The 18,506-nt window shown below is 38.3% G+C and overlaps 1 protein-coding gene across 7 annotated transcripts in view; it reads left to right on the top strand.

The window, feature by feature from the left end:
* The window catches only part of Mllt10 (myeloid/lymphoid or mixed-lineage leukemia; translocated to, 10), a 198,626-nt gene that overhangs the window by 73,838 nt on the left and 106,282 nt on the right, over positions 1 to 18,506 (top strand). For all 7 annotated transcript variants that reach the window (XM_013014683.1, XM_013014686.1, XM_013014688.1 and 4 more), the window contains exons 4-5: positions 5,709 to 5,763; positions 14,281 to 14,390. In XM_013014683.1, coding sequence (XP_012870137.1) covers positions 5,709 to 5,763; positions 14,281 to 14,390 — 165 coding nt within the window. The remainder of the gene's footprint in view (positions 1 to 5,708; positions 5,764 to 14,280; positions 14,391 to 18,506) is intronic.

The following is an 18,506-nucleotide window of genomic DNA, read 5'->3' as shown; positions in this document are numbered from 1 at the left end:
GTAAGGGAGGTCAATCTTTAGCTTTCTAAGGACCCTCCAGACTGCTTTCCAAAGTGGTTGTATAAGTGTACATCCCCACCAGCAGTGTAATAGGGTTCCTCTTTCTCCACATCCCCTCCAGCATTTGTTGTTGGCTGACTTGTGGATGTGGGAAATTCTGACTGGGGGGGGTAAGGTGGTATCTCAGGGTTGTCTTTATTTGCATTTCCTTCACCACCAGGGATGATGAACATTTCCTCATGTGTTTCATTGCCATTTTTATTTCTTTATCTGAGAAGTCCCTCTTTAGTTCCCTTGCCCATTTAGTAATTGGTTTGTTAGGTTTGGGAGGGATTAGTTTCTTGAGAATATCAAACTCTTAAGCTGATCCCTTCAGGCTTTTACTTCATGCAGAATGTAGTTGCTTTTTTTTTTTTTTTGTCGGTCGTGGGGCTTGAACCCTGGGCCTGGGCGCTGTCCCTCAGCTCTTCAGCTCAAGGTGAGCACTCTACCACTTGAGCTACAGCACCACTTCCGGTTTTCTGGTGGTTTATTGGAGATAGGAGTCTTACGTGCCCGGGCTGTGTGAACTGTGATCCTCAGATCTCAGCCTCCTGAGTAGCTAGGATTACAGGTGTGAGCCACCAGCGCCCGGCTGTAGTTGCTTTTGTCTCCCCTCTCTTGTTTGTATTCAGGTAGCTGCTATTTGTATTTTGTCCAGAATTTACAGTTACTATCTCTGTTAAGGGGTTATCTTATAAGCTTATATCATTTTAAAAATGGAATCATAAACCAGGCCCAAAGAAACATAGGTCCCATGGTTTCCCTTATTTGCAATTACTAGTATATGTCTGAGACAATCAGAAAAGGTCAGATAAGATGATGATAGGCAAAATGAACCCTAAGATAAGGACACAAGTGGTTTTTTTCTTGCTTGGTATTGTTTCTAACATATTTATAAGGTGATTGTTTTGTTGCTTTGTATGTCCCTCCCTCATGGTATAAGCCTTGTTTTCACTGTATTTGATGTTGGTATAATTTGTGGAGGGGAAGGGAAAAAAATGTTTAAATAGGGATACAGGTGGACCCATTGCAACAATGAGATGTACAAGATGCTATGTCGAAAAATGAACTTTACAACTTTGGGGGTTGAGGGGGTGTAGGGGGTAGAGTGTAGTCATGGAGATGGGAGGGCAGGGATGGTAGGGGAAAAACAAAGGAGGAAGCAACAATGCTTGATAAGAAATGTACTCATTACCTTGCTCATGTAAATGTAACCCCTGTGTACAGTATTTTCACAATAAAAAAAGTTACTAAAAACAAAAATGGAAGTTCATTTTATCATGGATTTAGAACTGTTTAGTATGTTTCACTCCATTGCCATTAATCTCTGTTGACCTAAATAATTTCACCTTTTTCCTCTTGGCTGAAGGTTAGCTCATAAGTTTTTTTTTTTTTTTTTTTTTGCTGTTCCTAGGGTTTGAACTCGGTGTCTGAGCCTCTTTGTGCTTAAGGCTAGTACTCTACCAGTTGAGTTGCAGCGCCACTTCTGGCTTTTTCTGAGTAGTTTGTTGGAGATAGAGTCTCAAGACTTTCCTGTTGCCCTGGCTTGGAACTGTGATCCTCAGATCTCAGCTTCCCTAGTAGCTAGGATTACAGGCATGAGCCACCAGCAGCTGGCTCATAAGTCCTTTTATGTGACTCTGGAAGTTTGATAGCTTGCTTGTCAGATGATAGAACAAGGTGCTCTAGCCTTACCTGAGTTAGCCTTGGACCCCCTTGTCAAGATTACAAATTTTGCTTAAAAGAGAAAGAAATGAGACTTAGCTCAGCAGGAGAATATTCATCTAGCATTCACAAAGCTCTGGGTTTGATCATTAGAACCTAAAAAATCCTAAACTCTCCTGTCTGAGCACTCACACCTGTAATCCAGGTTACTCAGGAGATTAAGATCTGAGAGATCTCTGTTTGAAGTCAGACTAGACAAAAAGTTTTTCAGACTTTTTATATCCAATTAACTATTAAAAAGCCTGACTGGGAGCATGGCTCAAACGTCAGTTCACTTTTGGAATATCTGCTTGTAGTGCCTCAGATCCTGTACATTAAAGGGCTTATTCCCTAAAACTGTTTCATCTGCTGATGCCTGTTGGTGGTAAGTCTGGACTTTCTATACTTTTGATTGACTGACTATAAGTTGAGGATTCCCAAAACTTGGTTTCATATTTTTTTTTTTTTTGCCAGTCGTGGGGCCTGAACTCTGGGCCTGGGCGCTGTCCCTCAGCTCTTCAGCTCAAGGCTAGCGCTCTACCACTTGAGTCACAGCGCCACTTCCAGCTTTTTTCTTTTTGCTTATGTGGTGCTGAGGAATCAAACCCAGGGCCTCAGGCATGCAAGGCAAGCACTCTACCACTGAGCCACCTTCCCAGCCCCATAAGTTGTTAAAATAGTTCACAGAATGTAGTGAATGAGCATATGTTGGCTAATTATAAATATAAAGGAAATTATAAGTGATAGGTGAACAGCCAGATGAAGAGATGAAAATAGAGTCATGTGCTTGTCTGTATTCCCAGAGTCCTACAACTGGAATCAAATGACTCAAAGCATATTTTAAAAAAGCATAGTGTTGGATCCAAAAGGGCCCTATGTGCAGGAGCTTCTGTCTGTGGAGTCATATTCTCCCTCCATTTGGTATATTCACCAATCCCCAAACTCAGCACACCTTATTGTTCAAGTGTATTAAAACTATTTCTTAGTGGCTCATGTTTGTAATTCTAGTTATTCAGGAGCCTGAGATCTGAGGGTCACCATGTGATCCTGAGCAGGAAACACTGTCCTCTTATCTCCAGTTAACTACAAAAAGTTGGAAGTGGAACTGTGGCTCAGATGGTAAAGCACTAGCCTTGAGTAGAAAAAGCTACTAGTACCCAGGCCCTGAGTTCAACGACATAATACAAAACACCCAACTCTATTTCAAGGGGAAAAAGAAAGAATGTAAATTAACTAGTTTCCTAATCTTCAGGTTGGGATGGGACTAAAAATTCTCTACCTGGGTAATTATTTGGTTGTCTATGGACTATCCCATCCTGAAGCTGTCTATCGGTGCCACTTTAAGTCACCTCAATAGCATAATCTCAGGTGTGATCCAATCACTTCAGAAATTCCAGTAGTCGACTGGGAAGGTGGCTCAGTGGTAGAGTGCTTGCCTTGCATGCCTGAGGCCCTGGGTTCAATTCCTCAGCACCTCACAACCAAAACGAAAAAAGCCGGAAGTGGCTCTGTGGCTCAAGTGGTAGAGTGCTAGCCTTGAGCTGAAGAGCTGAGGGACAGCGCCTAGGCCCAGAGTTCAGGCCCTACAACTGGACCCCCCAAGAAAACAACAACAACAAAAAAAACAAATTCCAGGAGTCCTTTTTTTTTGGTGCCAGTCCTGGGGCTTGAATTCAGGGCCTAGGCACTGTCCCCGACTTCTTTTGCTCAAGGCTAGCATGAGCCACATCACCACTTCTGGCCTTTTCTGTTTATATGATACTGAGGAATCGATCCCAGGGCTTCATGCACGTAGGCAAGCACTGTACACTAAGCCACATTCCCAGCCCCTCCAAGAGTCTTAAGAGCTCTGTGTCAGGAACTGGGGACAAAAGTCAAGTATATATTTTTTATTTTATAATACATATGCTTGAAAACAGGCTCTGTTGGAGAATGGTCCTGGTAGGAGGGGCAAGGGCTAAGGAAGAGAGTGAATGAGGATGAATATGGTCAAAATAGTTTATTTTCCATGTATGAAAATTGAACAGGGAAACCTGTTGAAGTTATTTCAGGAAGAGGGGGAATAGGGTAAGGTTGAGTGATAGAGAGGGTGAGTGATGAAGATATATAGTGTGTATGGGAATATCACAGTGAAATCCCCCTTGTACAACCAATGTATGCTAATAAATTAAAAATTATACACACTTGTAAAATAATCCAAAAATATATCTAATATATAGCATGAGCAGGATCAGACAAAATTTTAATTTACCTTTCTTACTCTGTCATGTATTTTTTTCTAATATAACGATCACAGTCTGTGTAAACTCCTGGAAATTGACTAGTTTGTTACATAGCCAGCGCTTCCTAATGGCCATTATTTTGGTAAACTGTGTTTAGCGAAGTGTGTTTGGAAATTGATGCCAAAATAACAATAAAAGTCTAAAGATGGAAAAAGTTTTATACTTCCCTAATGGTTTAGAAAAGAAAGAACTCTCTTCTAGGAAGGTAACTCAGTGGTAGAGTACTTGACTAGTATGTGTAGCCCCTGGGTTTAATCCCAGCACTGAAGGAAAAAAGAACATGAGAGAACCTTTGTATAACTTTTACTTGTTACTTGTGTTGGACATTTCAGTTTTTTTTAATTTGAAAAATTGTATTGAAAAGTACATTTTTCTGTTTTCTTGTAATCTGGATTCCCTTTCACAGGATCTTCTTGTGCCTCTAGTATAGTCTCTCACATATTTAAATAAAAATTAGTATAGCAGGTTTTTTTTTTTTTTTTTGTATGTGTGTGTACTAGTACTGGAGATAGAACTGAGGTCCTTACACTCTGTCTTGGCTGGCATTCTACCACTTGAGCCACACTTTAGTCTAACATGTTTTTTTCCTGGATAATTAGATATAGAATCTTGAACACTTTCCTCTCTGAGTGGGTTGAACCTTAACTTTAGTTCTCAGATCTCATTCTCCTGCATAGAAAGGATTGGCATGAGCCACCAACACCTGACTTCCAGTGACTTCTAACAGTGACAAATGCAGCTACAGCCTGCCTTACATTTGGATTGCTTAACTATAGCATATAGAGAGCCGCATCTCAGATTCTTCTAACTGTAACAATCAATTTTTTTGTATACTTGTTTATTTATTTATTTTTTTTGTGCTGGTTCTAGGGCTTGAACGCTTGTCTCTGAGCTATTGTGCTCTACTACTTGAGCCACAGTTCCACTCTGGCTTTTGTTGTTGTTTTGTTTTGTTAGTGCGTCTGAACAGACTTTCCTGCCTAGGCTGGCTTTGAATTGCAGTCCTCAGATCTCAGCTGTCTTAATAGCTAGGATTACAGGCATGAGTCCTGGCACTTTACATCTTTTCCCTTTTTTTTGGTTGGTCATGGGGCTTGAACTCTGGACCTGGGCGCTGTCCTTCAGCTCAGAGAGTGCTGTACTGCTAGAGCCACAGGGCCACTTCCGGTTTTCGGTGGTTAATTGAAGATAAGAGTCTCACTGACTTTCCTGCCTGGGCTAGCTTAGATCTCAGCCTCCTGAGTAGCTAGGATTACAGGCATGAGCCACTGGTGGCCGGCATCTTTTCCTTTTTAAATAAAGGATTTTTATGTTTTCTAATCTGGTCTAAAACTCCTAGGGTCAATTGAGCCTTCTCTTTCTGCTTCTAAAGTATGTGGGTCTGTAGGTACCCACTTATTTAGTTTTTATTTTTTTAATTAGTGCAAAACTCAAAAATATTGTGGCAGAATTTTAACAGTTAAAGTTCACTTTTGAAGAAGTCGCATATTTGATGGAATGAGGAAGAGCCCTTGTTATTGAGAAGTCATTTTGTGAGTGATGTTCTAGAATATTTTTGTTGCAATCAGTGCAGATACTATTTCCATATTTTTATTAGTTTTGTAGTTTGAGGGAATATATTGTGCTTTTGGTAATCTGAAAAAAATTGATTTTCTCCCCTTCCCCCCTTTTTTTAAATAGAGATGTGAACTGTGTCCCCATAAAGATGGAGCTTTAAAAAGAACAGATAATGGGGGTAAGTACTGAGATTTTTGAAAAAAAATTATTGAATATTGGTGTGGTAAAAGCATTTTTTAAAAAACATCTGGTAGTTCATTTTTTTTTTTTAAATCAAGTTGAGCAGTGTTTTCTACTCATATTAACTGTAATGACTGGGAGCTGTTGGCTCATACCTCTAATCCTAGGAACTCAGGAAGCTCCTAGGAACTCAGGAAGCTGAGATCTGAGGCATTTTGGAGTCAGCTTGGTCAACCAAATGCAAGAGATTTATCTCTAGTTAACCAGCAAAAAGCTAGAAGTAGAGGAGTAGCTCAAGTGATAGAGCGTGAGTTCTGAGTGGAAAAGCTGAATGAAAGCATGAGGCCCTGAGTTCAATCCCTAGGAAAGGCATAGAAGAAAGTAAAGGAGAAAGCAGTAATGGACTTGATTGATTGATTTGATTTGAAACAAGATCTTGCTATGTAGTCTAAATTGGCCTCAAACTTACGCTCTTCTGATCTCTTCTTCACATGATGTGTACTGTCATGTCAACTTAGATCATTTTAATTTTATGAAATTAAATTGTTTACTGTTCAATTATTAACAATACTGGAATTTATTTAATTCATTTGTGACAAGTTTTTACTATGTAGCCCAGGCTGGCCTGAAACTGAAAATAATTTTCCCTCAGCCTCCTGAGTTCTTAGACTATAGTTAAAACAGGTTTTCTTTGTGGGTAAACTTAAATTGTTTTTTATTTTATGCAGACTGATCTACATACCTATAATTAAAAATCTTATGACAAGATCTTACTATGTACTCCAGTCTGGCCTTAGTCTCTAGATCCTTCTGCTTCAGCATTCCAAGTACTGAGATTATAATCATTTACTACTACTCACTCCTAGCTTGGTGTTCTTCCCTGAGGATTTTTGTGTATTAGGTTTGAGCATTTCAAATCAGAAAAGTCTTTAATCTTAAATACTCCCAAATCCAAAACTTTTTTTTTTTTTTGGTGCCTGTTTGGGGCTTGAACTCGGGGCCTGGGCACTACTGTTCCTAAGCCTAATTTACTCAAGGCTAGTGCTGTATCACTTGAGCCAAAGTTACACTTCGAGTTTTTTTATGGCTCAATGACATTTCCTGTGTGTATGTATATGTGAGTGTGCACTTTATTTGTTCATCTGATGTTGGGTACTTTTGCTGATTCTATATCATTGGCCATTGTGACTAGTACTACAGTATGCTGGTGTCTTTCTGGTAAATTGATTTAGTCTTTTGAGAAAACATCACACTGATTTCCATAGTTGTACTAGTTTACATTTTGTAACAGGGCTTGAAGGGTATTCTCCACCCCAATCTTAGCCAGCATTTGTTGTTTGTTTTCTTGATGGATGCCTTTCTGACTGGGATGCGATGTAAATTTAATGTGATTCTGATTTGCATTTCCTTTGGCTAATATGTTGAACATTTCTTCATGAATCTGTTAGCCATTTGTATTTCTTCTTGTGAGAATTGTCCAGTTCATTTACTGTTCACTTTTATTTATTCTCTTGCTATTTAATTTTTTCTTTGTAGATTCTGAGTATTAATCCTTTATTTGTTGAATACCTGGCAAAGATTTTCTACCATTTTGTGGGTCCTCTCTTGGTTCTGGTGATGTAGTTTTTTTATTTAATTTTTAATTTTTATTTTTTTGTTACTGGTACTAGAACTTGAACTCTGGGTCTGGGTGCTGTCCTTTAGCTTCTTTTGCTCAAGTTGTAGCACTCTGCCACTTGAGCCACACCTTCACTTCTAGACTTATGCTGGTTAATTGGAGATAAGAGTCTCATGGGCTTTCCCGCCTGGGCTGGCTTTGAACTACAACCCTCAGATATCAGACTCCAGAGAAGTTAAGATTATAGGTATGAAGCACTGGTGCCCTGTATAGTATGCTGGTTTCTTCTGCTGTGTAGAAACTCTGATATAGTCTCATTTATTAGTTCTCACTCTTATCACCTGGACAACTGTTGTTCTATATCTATAGCCTCCGTGGTTTTCTCCATGCTATCTTATCCTTTATAAACTTTAAAAAACGTTGTAACTTTTTGGCTGTTTTGCAGTAATCTTAGCTTAAAAAACTATCTGTTCCAAACTATTTTCTGTGAATGATACCGTCTCACAGAAGAAAATTTCTTTATTCTATAAGCTTTGTTCTGTAGTTAAAATTTTTGTAGTTTTATTTATTTTTTAAACCTTTTGTTAAAAAGTAAAGAAGAAGTGATGTGCCAGTTGCTTACTCCTGTAATCTAGCTTCTTGAAGGAGCTGAGAAAAGAAGAATCATGGTTTGAGGTTTGAAAAGTATACTTTAAGTCTAAAATGTTTAGTACAGTAAATGCATAAAACGATTAATACAATTTTATGATCACTATCAAGTGTTATGTAGTATACATTGTTTTGCATATTTCTGTACAACTGGCAGCAAGGTAAGTTTGCTTAGATCAGCATTACCACAAATGCTTCACAACATTGTACTGGAACATTTTGATGGCTATGACATTACTAGCTATAGGAAATATTTTCCTGCGTAACAGTATTATGGGACCATGGTTGTATAGGTAGTTTGTCTTTGAAATGTTTTTACATTACAGGTGACTGTAACTGAAACTGAAAATACGTTGCTAGATTTAAACTGTTGAATGTAATAACTTAAGAATTAGCTGTTTACTCTCATGTTACCATTGTTTACTTGAGTTCTATAGCTTCTGTGAGAGTATGGTTTATATTGCTAGCCTGGTAGAAGCTCACAATTCTAAATTTTCAAGTACAATTCCTACTGAACTCATATTACTGTCTTGCCATTGCAGAGTTGAAAAATGATGTGTCAAATTGAAATTTTGAATCTGTGCTAAATATCCCTTATATACGATAAGTAGCGTCTTTCATTGTTTTCAACAGTTTATCTTTTATCTTGCCTTTTGATATGTTAGACTTAGGAGTATTGAAAAATTTGGGCCATTTTTTTTTTCATACTTTCTCTCTGCCTCTTTTTGTTGTTCCTCTACTTCTGGATATCCCATTACACATACGTTTGCAGGTGCGATTGTGTCCTACAGATTGCTTAGGCACAGTTTTTTTTTTTTTATTCAAGGCTCCTCAGGCTAGATAATTTTAATTAGTTTATCTTCAAGGTTGCTCATTTATTTTTTTCTTCTGCCCACTCGGGTTTAGTTTTGCTGCTTGCTTTATGGTAAAGTCTTTTTTTCCCCCTTGTGGTGCTGAGGATTGAACCCAGGGCCTTGTTCTTTGTTTTTGTTTTTTCCTTCCAAATTCATTATTGTGATTAAGTGATTACATAAATTTCCCAAATTTCACAGTATTGTGGGATAGTGATGCTTAATTAAAGTCACAAACACATTCTAACTTGCATGGGGCAAATTGCCTATCGTGGTCTATAACATTTATGAGTTCTATGAATTTTGACAATACAGTTATTTCTTCCACATTGGGTGATACGTACATTTCTTTTGTTTTGCGTAGCGTCAGCTTTTCCCTCTTTCCCACTCGTTTCCTCCCTCCCATCGCTGCCATTGAGTTGCTTAGTTCGTTTTGATGGGTCACGCTGTTGTATATTTTCCCCTGATTCTCTCTAGCTCTCTGTGGTCCCCTGGTTTCCCTCTGGTGTGCACATATATACCATATATGTGTGATCAACAGCATGGAATCCAGGGCTTTGTACAAGCTCAAGTGCTCTTCCACTGGTACATCCTCAAGCCCTTAAAGCTGTTTTTGTTTTTTTGTTTGAACTCAGGGCCTTATGCTTATTTGTCTTGCTTGTTTAGCCGGCATTTTACCACTTAAGCAATGCCTTTAGTTATGCTTTTTACTGATTATTTGGAGATGGAATCTTACATGCTTTCCTCCTGGAACTGATTTCAAAGTGGGATCTTTTGGTTCTCAGCCTCCTGAGTACCTAGGCATATAGACAGACCAGCTATAAGGCTATTTAAAATTTTTTTAAAGACTTCAACGTTTGTTCTTTGTTATGTATAATTGTTGAAGCCTATGTACCTTCATTTGTCTTCATTTATTGTTTTGACAAAGATTTCCTTGAATATCAGTTGCCAGATAGAAAACAAAAACAGGAATGCCTCTTAGGGTGTTTGCAGATGGGGGAGGGGAGAATTCTTTCAGTGCTTTATTCCTTGCTCTTTTCCTCACTGTCTGCTTGCACTATACCTAGATTACAACTAAAAATGGAAGTTTAGTCTTTAGAGTAATTTCTGGGATTAGTTCTACTTTAGGCATACCTATGGCTGTACATCTTCCAGCACACTTAGCTGTTTTTGAAAGTACCAATTTCCCAGAAAATCTGTCTTAGTTTTTTCTTCTAGGCTTTTAACAATCTATTGTATGTCTCAACTGTAATCTTTTCTGCCAGGCTCTGTATGTTGTATGCCTTACAATGATTTTGAGTGCCACTTACCTGTTCTTAATGTGGTTTGAGAGAAAAGAAAACATATTGCCTCAGTCAGACTCTTTAGAATAGGGATGTAGACAATTCTTTGCACCTAAATTTTCCCTGTTCCTTCTGAAATCAGAGACTAGGGAAATAGCTTTTGTCTTCAACCTAGGTCAAGGGAAGATAAAGATGAAAAAGATTTCCTGTTCTAAAAATCATTGTTCTCTTGGTTATTGTTTTCCAGAGTGATTTTTGGTAAGATGGGCTTTGTGAATTCCTGCTTAATTAAAAAAATGTTTATATTCTTTTGGAGTTGCCTTCACTGTTTTGTTGATATCCTATATATTATGTGTACCATACATACATACATACATACAGTATATATGTGTGTGTATGTGTGTGTGTGAGGGCTCATGTGCACGCGCAGCGATCCCTTATCTTTTTTACTGAAGGTTAGTACACTTGAGTTCCGTTTCTGTTTTTTTTGTTTTTGTTTTTGGTGGTTAATTGGAGATCAAAGTCTCATGCACTATGCCATCTGAGCTTGCTTCAATCCTCAGATCTCAGTCTCTTGAGTAGCTGGGATTACAGATGTGAGCCACCAGCTCCTCCTAGATATATTTTTACTTTTCTGCTCCCTTCCCTTTTGTTTTTGGTGGTTTTGAGGCTCAAGCCTAGGGCCTTGCATGTGTTAGGCAAACACTGTCATTGAGCTACATTGCCAAATCTCCAAGATTTTTAAAAATAATTTAGTGAATTCAGTCTATACACTCTGAAGGCTCTACCAGGCAATATTTTACTTTTTAAGATAAGCAGTTATAAATATAAGCAGTTCTGCATTTTAAATGAAATAAGGCATAATTATTTTATGGCCAATAGCTTATGAAATGGTAGCCCTCTGTATAATATCTTAATAATAATAATGACAGCTTTAGACATTTTTTCCTGTTATCTGTGAAATTCTCTTGTATTCTTGTAGTGTGTTTCAGAGCATTTTCTGGCTTTATATAGTTACTTGATAATTTGCTGTTTGGTTGTTTATCTATTTTGCTTTGTATTTCTACAAGTTTTTAATATGGTCAGTATATGGATTTACTTTTACTTACTCTGAGTTTATACTCAGCACCTTGTTGACTGGTATTACCTGTTTTTTTGGTCGGTCATAGGGCTTATACTTGGGGCCTGGGCACTGTCCCTCAGCTCTTTTGCTCAAGTGTGCACTCTACCACTTTGAGCCACAGCACCACTTCCAGGTTCCTGATGATAACTAGAGCTAAGAGTTCCATGGACTTTCCTGTCTGGGCTGGCTCTGAACCACTATCTTCAGATCTCAGCCTCCTGAGTAGTAGCTAGGATTACAGGCATGAGCCACCAGTACCCGCCTACCGTTTGTTTTTGTGTCATATTCTCATATTTCTCTAACTACATGTATATTAAAGTTATAACTATTTCATTCTACTGTGTAGGTATTTTCTTTTTTATTTATTTTTATTTTTTTGGGGGGGTCTGGTTGTGGGGCCTGAACTCTGGGCCTGGGCGCTGTCCCTCAGCTCTTCAGCTCAAGGCTAGCTAGCATTCTACCACTTGAGCCACAGCGTCACTTCTGGCTTTTTTTCTTTTTTGCTTATATGGTGCTGAGGAATCGAACCCAGAGCCTCATGCATGCAAGGCAAGCGCTCTACCACTGAGCCACCTTCCCAGCCCTGTGTAGGTATTTTCTTCTGACCTATTTTGTTGCCCATTAATTTCCTTCCTTCCTTCCTTCCTTTCTTCCTTCCTTCCTTCCTTCCTTTCTTCCTTCCTTCCTTTCTTCCTTCCTTCCTTCCTTCCTTTCTTTCTTTCTTTCTTTCTTTCTTTCTTTCTTTCTTTCTTTCTTTCTTTCTTTCTTTCTTTCTTTCTTTCTTTGTCTGTCTGTCTTGTTGGTGATGGGGCTTGAACTCTGGGCTTGGGTGCTGTTCCTCAGCTCTTCAGCTCAAGCAGAGTGCTCTACTGCTTAAGCCACAGCGCCACTTCCGGTTTTCTAGTGGTTTATTGGAGATAAGAGTCGCACAGACTTTCCTGCCTGGGCTGGCTTTCAACCTTGATCCTCAGATCTCAGCCTCCTGAGTAGCTAGGATTACAGGTGTGAGCCACTGAAGCCCGGCAATTTCTTTTTTATTCATATTCAGTATTGTTAGTCTTCCATTGATTTCCTAATTTCTGATTTTTCTTCTAGAATTACTATTTATAGTTTTCAGTTTTTAGAAGCAGTTTTTAATTTTGCTGTATACATATTTTATCACTAAGTGTATTTTAAAGCCTTTACTTATGTTTTAAAATATAATTTCATTGTTATTATTAAGGTATTGTACAGAGGGCTACCATTTCATAAGTCAGGTATTGAGTACATTTCATCTTTTGGACAGTGTTATTTACTCCTTTCTTCCCTTTCCCCCAGTTTCCCCTACCATCCCTGCCCACAAGTTACATAGGTAAACTTTGCTTATTTTGAAAACCTTTATCTGATACTAAAATACAGATCTGTTTTGATTTTTTTTGTTGTTGTTGTTGCCTGTTTTCATTCATGGTATCTTGTCTCTCAAGTGTTTGGTGCTTTTGGTTGTTTTGGAAATTCTGATTAACAAATTGTAAAAATTATTTGTGGCCAACTTGTTACTGTTTTCCTTTTGGTATTTATCAGACATCTGTAGTTTAGTACTACCTTAGTCAGGTTTTAGAGTGTGGGATGTTAAAGGCCCAGGAATGGTCTTTGAGGACCTCTGTACTTTTAGTTCTCAATCCTTTTAGTCCTTCAGTAGTGCAGTTGTAATGGAGTGAGGAGTTTATTTTTTTATTTTTCCCCTTCCCTTTGTTGTAGTAGGGTTTGAACTCTGGGACTTGTGCTTTATAAGCAAGCAGTCACTGTACTACTTGAACTGTATTTCCAGTTGATTTTCCAGTTTTATAGTAACTTTTCACTTTTTCATTAGTTTTTGATATCTTCAGTCATCTTTTTAACAAAACATTGATATTTAGTATCAATTGTGAAAGTATTTCAAATGACAATTTAAAATAGTAAAATTATGTTAATACACCATTCAAAATATTAATACTATAAATTATTGACATAAGATCAAAAATGTTTAAAAATGTTAATACCTTTTTTTTTCTTGCTGGTCCTGGGGTTTGAACTTGGGGCCTGAGGGCTGCCCCAAGCTGCTTCTGCATTGTAGGCTAGTGCTCTACACTTGAGCCATAGTGCAACTTCAGTGTTTTCTGAGTAGTTCATTGGAGATAAGAGTCTCATGGAGGGCTGGGAAGGTGGCTCAGTGGTAGAGTGCTTGCCTTGCATGCCTGAGGCCCTGGGTTCGATTCCTCAGCACCACATAAGCAAAAAGAAAAAAGCTGGAAGTGGCGCTGTGGCTCAAGTGGTAGAGTGCTAGCCTTGAGCTGAAGAGCTGAGGGACAGTGTCCAGGCCCAGAGTTCAGGCCCCATGACCGGACCCAAAAAAAAAAAATACTCTGTCGTTAAGATACATCCCTAGCTCTACATCTCCTTTTATAGGCAAGTGCTTTACCACAGAATGACACCCACAGCCCTTAAAACATTTTAAGTGTAAAGTGATTAAATTCATCCGTCCATCTATCCATCCATCCACCTATCCATTCTTCCATCTATCCATTTGATCATAAGTCTGAGAATAGAACCTAGAGCTTTGTAAGTGCACTACCACTGAGTCATTCCACTAAAACAGTTTAAAGTGGTTTCCAAAAGTAGTATTGGTAAGAGTTTATCTTGCCTTTGTAAAGAAGTAGCATCTGGGCATGTAACTACTCAGCAAGATGAGGCAAGCAGATTTCCTCTTCAAAGCCAGCTTGGGCAAAGTTAGGGAGACTCACTTGCTTTTGTTTATATTATTATGTATAATACTGGAGAAAGGAGAAATGATTAGCAACCCTTGTTCATGGTGGTTTGACTGTTGTGCAGAAACTAATGAAAATGTATTTGTAGTTCATTTGCTTAGTCATCTTAAAAAGCTCTTTTCCAGAAGTATTAACTATTTTTGATAAAAATAAAAAAATGCCTACCTACCTGCCTGCCTACCTATTTATATTTATGTATTTATTTTTAGGTTGGGCTCATGTGGTTTGTGCCCTGTATATTCCAGAGGTACAATTTGCCAATGTTTCTACAATGGAACCAATCGTTTTACAGTCTGTTCCACATGATCGTTACAATAAGGTACAGTGGATATTATTTTATTACTGTTTGAATATCAGGTTTTTTGTTTGGAAATTAGGAGATGGAAAGTAGAGGCTTAAAAACAACAAGAAAACTTTTAAGCTTAGAAATTCCAGAGAGATTTGGGGGGAAAATAGACTTAAAGTCCTATAATGCAGTTATTAAAATGTATTACTAAGGTTATGGGACTATAAAACTCACAAAATTGTGTCTTTTTTATTTTAATGTAGGTATGTATTATCTTAATGTTTATAGGATATTTTAATCATTACACATTTGTCGTTTAAAAATTACTGTCTTTGGGCTGGAGTCCTGGCTCAAGTGTCGAACACATATCTAGCAAGTATGAGGCCCTAAGTTCAAACCCATTAACCCCCCTCTCAAAAGGAATTAGTGACCATTTTTGCTCTTTCAAGTGCCAGAGTTTTATTAGATTTCAGATGATCATGAGTTGTCATACATTCATTATGATATGATGCATTCTGTCTTAAAAAATAGTCCTGAGCCAGGTGCCAGTAATCATGCCTGTAATTCTATCTACTTAGAAGGCAGAGATCTGAAGATCATGGTTTAAGGCCAGCCTGAGAAGGAAAGCCTGTGAGACTTTAAACTCTAATAAACTATCAAACAAGCCAGAAATGGAGCTGTGTCTTAAGTGATAGAGTGCTACCCTTGAGCACAAAAACCCAAAAAAACCTCAGGGATAGTAGGGTGCCAGTGGCTCAGCCTGTAATGCTAACTGCTTAGGAGGCTGAGATCTGAGAATCAACTGCAGTTCCTTGACAGCCCAGGCAGGAAATTCCATGAGACTCTTATCTCTAATTAACCACCAGAAAACTGGAAGTGGCACTTTGGCTCAAAGTAGACTCCTAGCCTAGAGTGAAAAAACTCAGACCCGGCCTAGGCTCTGACTGAGAGCAAGCCCCAGGACAGCACAAACAACGCCCCCTCACCCCACCCCCACCCCAACCCCCAATTCTGTACCAGAAAATTACATATCTTCTCTCAGAGTCATATGTCAAAATTTGGTTTTACTTTTGAGTACAGTGGTGTCCACTTGTAGTCCCAGGTACAAGTGAAGTTGAGGGAGGAGGATGACTTGAATTCAGGGCCAGCATAGTTAGTATACTATATTATTGTTCCACCATCTACTTCCTTGGAAAGGTTTTCTGTTATACATGTGGCTTTAAACATAGTAATATATATCGAGGGTAAATGTTCCATCTTGGAATACTCACTGTAGTCAATTTTGAGATTTCAAATTTTTTTCATATTAAAATATTTTATATGGTTTAAATTATTAAAACATTTGGAATTGCAAAGAGGTGTAAGGATATGACAAAAAATTTTCCCTCTCTCCCTTCCTTTTTTTTTTTCTGATACCAGGACTCAAACTCAGTACATAACACTCATTGGCTAGTGCTCTACCAACTGAGCCATTCCTCCAACTCCTTTCTTTCTCTTTTTTGGTTGGTCGTGGGGCTTGAACTCTGGGCTTGAGTGTTGTTCCTCAGCTCTTCAGCTCAAGGCGAGCACTCTAACGCCTGAGCCACAGCACCACTTCCGGTTTTCTAGTGATTTATTGGAGATAAGAGTCTCATGGAGTTTCCTGTCCGGGATGACTTTGAACCATGATTCTCACATCTCAGCCTACCAAGTAGCTAGGATTACAGGCGAGAGCCACAACGCTCTTTCTCTTTTTGTTCCCATCCTGTGGCTTAAGGGCCTGAGCTTTGTATTTGAGCCATAGCCCCACTTCTAGATTTTTTTGGTGCTTAATTGGAGATGAGTCTTATGGACTTTCCTGTGAGGGCTAGCTTTGAGCCACAGATCTCTATTGAGCCACCAGTGCCGTCTGACAAACACCTTTATAAAGTGTCCTTTGAGATACTTGTAGATTTTCTTTTGTGCATTTTTGCCAATATATAGGTTTAGATCATACTGTTTATTCACTTTTTGAATCCCCCCTCCCTGGCTGTTGCTGGCATCAAACCTGGGGCCTTACACATGGTAGGCAGGCAAGTACTCTGAGTTATACCAGTACTTTGCAGTTTATTTTTTGTTGGTCGTGGGGCCTGAACTCTGGGCTTGGGCGCTGTCCCTCAGCTCTTCAGCTCAAGGCGAGCGCTCTAACACTTGAACCACAGCGCCACTTCCGGTTTTCTAGTGGTTTACTGGAGATAGGAGTCTCACGGACTTTTCTGTCTGGGTTGGCTTCCAACTGTGATCTTCAGATCTCAGCCTCCAGAGTAGCTAGGATTATAGGTGTGAATGACCAGTGCCTGGCCCTAAACATAATTTTTTGTGTGAAAATAAAGATATTTCTGCTGTATTTTCTTGTGGCTACTTAGTGTTACTAGATTTAATGAACTGTAATTAGTAATTAAGCTACCTATTACTACTACTACTACTACTACTATGGCTGTTTGTAGCCCAGACTGGCCTCCTTTATATTGTTTAGCTTGTGGATTATTGGCATGAATCAGTCTGACTAGCAGTGACTTATTGGACAGCCTATTTAGGTGTCTGGAATGTATTTTACACTATTAGAATCTATGTAAAGGGTGTGAAAAATATTTTGGAAGCTTCATTGTACTGTGTGAAATTGCCCTCTAGGATGCAGTTGCCAACTCACACTACATTAGCAGTGTTTAAAATTGCTCTTAACTGTGTTCATGTTAAGTGCGTTGTGTGCTACCATTAAAAATGCTTTTAGATGTTTTTCATATATGTTAATTACCCTTGCATGTTTATTTGTTTATGCTAATATAACTTGTGTTTTATGAGTTTTTAAATTTTAATTATTTTTCTTTTTAAATTGAAAACTACTTGAATGCTAAATATACATCTTTACAATAAACAAATAGAGTAATGGTAAGTCATACTAAAGCAACATACTTCCAATAAACATTGTTATTCTGTTTTGGCACAGTTTAGAGTTTTTCTTTCATCAAACAAGGTTATATCTAAACAAAAGTTCAAAACAGCCATTGTTTTAACCAAAAAGGTAATCATAAAACTTTAATTATGAACTTTAATCACTAAGGACTGAATAGCTAGTTGATAGAAATCTCATAGGATTTGTTAAAATCAGTCACATCTAATGACACAACTGAAATGTTCTTATATAAAATATCATGTGAAGAAAAGTATCACTTCATTCATGTTTCCTGAGATATAAGGACATTTAACATTATTCTTCTTGAATTCTTCACAGTTTATAACTTTCTATACAGTAAATAAATTTCATTTGATACTTTTTTGTTTTTGGCATGGAATTATGGTCTCAATTTACTGTTTTTATTTTTGCCCAAAATTTATTACTTGCTTTTGTTGTTGTTTTGTGGTATAGAGATTGAAATCAGAGCCTTGAACATGCAAGGCAAGTAGTGTTTTAATAAACTATACCTCAGCCTTCTTTTTTTTTTTTTTGTCCATTGTGGGGCTTGAATTCTGGGCTTGGGTGCTATCCCTCAGCTCTTAAGCTCAAGGCAAGTGCTCTACTGCTTGAGCTACAGCACCACTTCTCGTTTTCTGGTGGCTAATTGGAGATAAGAGTTTCCTGGATTTTCCTGCGGGGGCTGACTTTTGAACTGTGATCTCAGCTCTCAGCCTCCTGAGTATCTAGGATTACAAGCATGAGCCACCGGCGCCTGGCCTCAGCTTTTAAACATTTGCTTTTTAACTTTCATTTGAAGTTTTTGTTATTGTTATTAAGCAGATTAAGTTTCTCTAGTACAGAAGTTCAAATTTTCTTTATTGTTTCTCTTTTGATGCTATTCAATGAAAATATTTCTCTGTGTATGTGTATTTGTGTGTGTGTATATGTATGTGTGTTTAGTACTACATTTGTTAAAAAAGATTTGCTTTATTTTCTTTTTTGAAATGATATCAGACTTAGACTAGTACAAAGAGACTTGTTTCCTTCCTTAAACCATTTGAGAGAAATGTACCAGTATACTCCTTCACCTCCAAATAATTGTGTGCATATTCTATTTTTTGTTTGTTTGTTGTTTTGGGGTCCGGTCGTGGGGCCTGAACTCTGGGCCTGGGCGCTGTCCCTCAGCTCTTCAGCTCAAGGCTAGCGCTCTTCCACTTGAGCCACAGCACCACTTC

Source organism: Dipodomys ordii, unplaced genomic scaffold (assembly GCF_000151885.1).
Source record: "Dipodomys ordii isolate 6190 unplaced genomic scaffold, Dord_2.0 Scaffold24, whole genome shotgun sequence".
Lineage (NCBI taxonomy): Eukaryota > Metazoa > Chordata > Mammalia > Rodentia > Heteromyidae > Dipodomys > Dipodomys ordii.
Note: the sequence above shows the minus strand (reverse complement) of the source record. Positions and strands in the feature narration are given on the sequence as shown.